At 50.7% G+C, this 2,231-nt stretch overlaps 1 protein-coding gene; it reads left to right on the forward strand.

Moving 5' to 3' along the window:
- Positions 1-1,106: 1,106 nt before the first annotated feature.
- GSTUM_00011754001 (uncharacterized protein) lies at positions 1,107-2,003 on the forward strand (the record flags this gene model as incomplete). XM_002842116.2 has 1 exon in its annotated part: positions 1,107-2,003. One exon carries the CDS (start codon positions 1,107-1,109, stop codon positions 1,329-1,331), a length of 225 nt encoding a protein of 74 aa, XP_002842162.1. The 3' UTR covers positions 1,332-2,003.
- Between the last annotated feature and the right edge of the window lie 228 nt (positions 2,004-2,231).

A 2,231-nucleotide genomic window follows, 5' to 3' on the forward strand; every position in this document is an offset into this window, starting at 1 on the left:
AACTCCTTCAATCTCGGTGATAGCTAGCCATGATAGCTTGCTTAACTACAATTACAATATGATACAAGTGCGACCTCTACCTTACTCGTACTGTTCAAGCAAGCAAGCAAGCACGCAAGCAAGAGTCACAGAATGGATTGACTGGGCTAGAACACAATCGAATACAAGGCCGAACCGAGCCGCCTGTCTCAAACCGGCTACTTCCCGTATCATATTCGAGGACGGCCTAGGCCTACGGCATCGGAAGCCAGCCTCCGAGACTTCATCCCCGTGAGCCGGCTTTTCACTTTTCTTTCTTTTCTTCTTTTCCTAGGTACAAGTACGATCCCATGGGGCATGCTATGACACGGCGTCGGTACGTAAGGTACGGTCGGCGCTCTGCCTTCTTCGCACCGTGCTATTTCTGCTCGTCGCGTTCGCTGATTCGTTGGTATGGTACCGGCATTGGATTTCGCAGCTTTATCATTTTAACTGTACGGCAAGTTTACTCCCTTCCCCGAAACATTCATCCTACCAACCAACTTACCAACCGATCCACGAAAACGCCCAAAAAAACCGCCGATATGGGCCTAGGTATCCGAGCCGATCATGGCGATGATGATGATGGGGTCCCGTGGGCTTGATCTCTTGTTTGTTTGCTTTTGTTTTTGTTTTGTTCGTGAGGACCTTCCCGAACTTGATGCTATCATACCGGTACCCCGTCCGCACCCCCGTTGTGCTTTCTTTTTCGTTGCTTTTGCCGCCTGTTGGATGTTTGGTTTGGTTTGGTTTGGCGTGGATGAGAAGGCTGGGTACGTACCCTACATACAGTACGGTATTGTTACAGAATCCGGTACCAGAACGGCAACCAACGGGCACGGCATTCCTTTCCTAGAAACCATCATATGATATGTTGCTACTACGGTAGGGTACTCGTATCGTGTGCTCCACTCACATACCCTAACCTCGGGGGATGGTGGAGAACGATAGTGGTGGACTGAATCCACCGGGGTTTCTGTCTGGTGCGGTTTGAGCTGGGCAGTTGGCCTCTGAAACGAATTATCTGCGAGAGGGATGGAATAGGGAAGGAGGAAAGGTTTTTTTTTCCTCCCGCCTTTAATTTATTCATGGATGCATCGCTACCTCTGGTAACCAGTCCGGAGGGTGGGGGTGGTTCGGCTTCAACACTATATACAATGAGTACTGCGCTGTATATTGGATTAATGCTGGAGAAATGGTACCTTGGGGTGCGTTCGGCGTGGTACGGTGCTTCATTGTTACAAAGGTTCTGCCGCAATTCATGTAGGTGTCCCAACCCTTTGGCGCTGTCGGGGGGGGGGGTTTCTTTCTAATCTCTTTTCTCCCCTTCAACCCCTTCGACTTTTCTCTACTACCGATGGTTTCATCAACGAAATTTTCTTCCCTGCAGCGACACAGCCTCGACGTCCGGAGACAGAAGCTGGAGGATCCGAGTAAGTTGGGTTTCATCAATGGTACAGTACGCAGGTGTATCCACCAACGTCTGGTGAAGTAGATATCCACCAGGGTTCATCATTATCACCAGCACAACCTTCACCTGCAGTGGTTCGGGTCGTACGTCGCGATATGACACCATCCACAGCAAAAACACCGATCAACAGAATCGCAAACAATATCATAGTCCAGTCCACTGCTACAACGGCAAGAACTGCACAATATCGCAAATCGCGATCTCGATCCTCACTCCCCCCAACCTCTCCACATTCGGAACAAGCCTAAACCCCGAACAACGACCCTCTACCGTAATCGGTGGGATTGATTGATTCCCTATCACGCACGATATCCCGCAGAAACCAAGCAACGATAAGCCATTTCGAAAACGGTCGAGCGAAGTGAACACCCCCATCCCTACCATACATACATGGATTTACATACGCTACAATACGGTACCGCACCGCCTTTCGCAATTTTAACCGGTCGGCGCAATATGGAACCGCGATTCCCATGGATCCCGATGGGACCTGCCGCCGATGGGAGTATTTTTTCAATCCGATTGTTGACATCGTTCTGGTGGGGACGGCTCCGCCGCTCGATTGCTGTGAAATGTTCGATGGCGAGGACGATGACGGCGTGGGTGGGTGATTTCGATTGCAATTGTGTGGTTCGGTGGTGAGAGGGGGGGCATTCGCGCCACTGGGATTTACTGGGTGGCGTATGTGCGCGATTCCATAAGTAATTCTGATACTCGAGTGCTCGCTTGTTGCCCACAGCGG

The sequence above is a fragment of the Tuber melanosporum genome (assembly GCF_000151645.1).
Source record: "Tuber melanosporum whole genome shotgun sequence assembly, scaffold_9, strain Mel28".
Lineage (NCBI taxonomy): Eukaryota > Fungi > Ascomycota > Pezizomycetes > Pezizales > Tuberaceae > Tuber > Tuber melanosporum.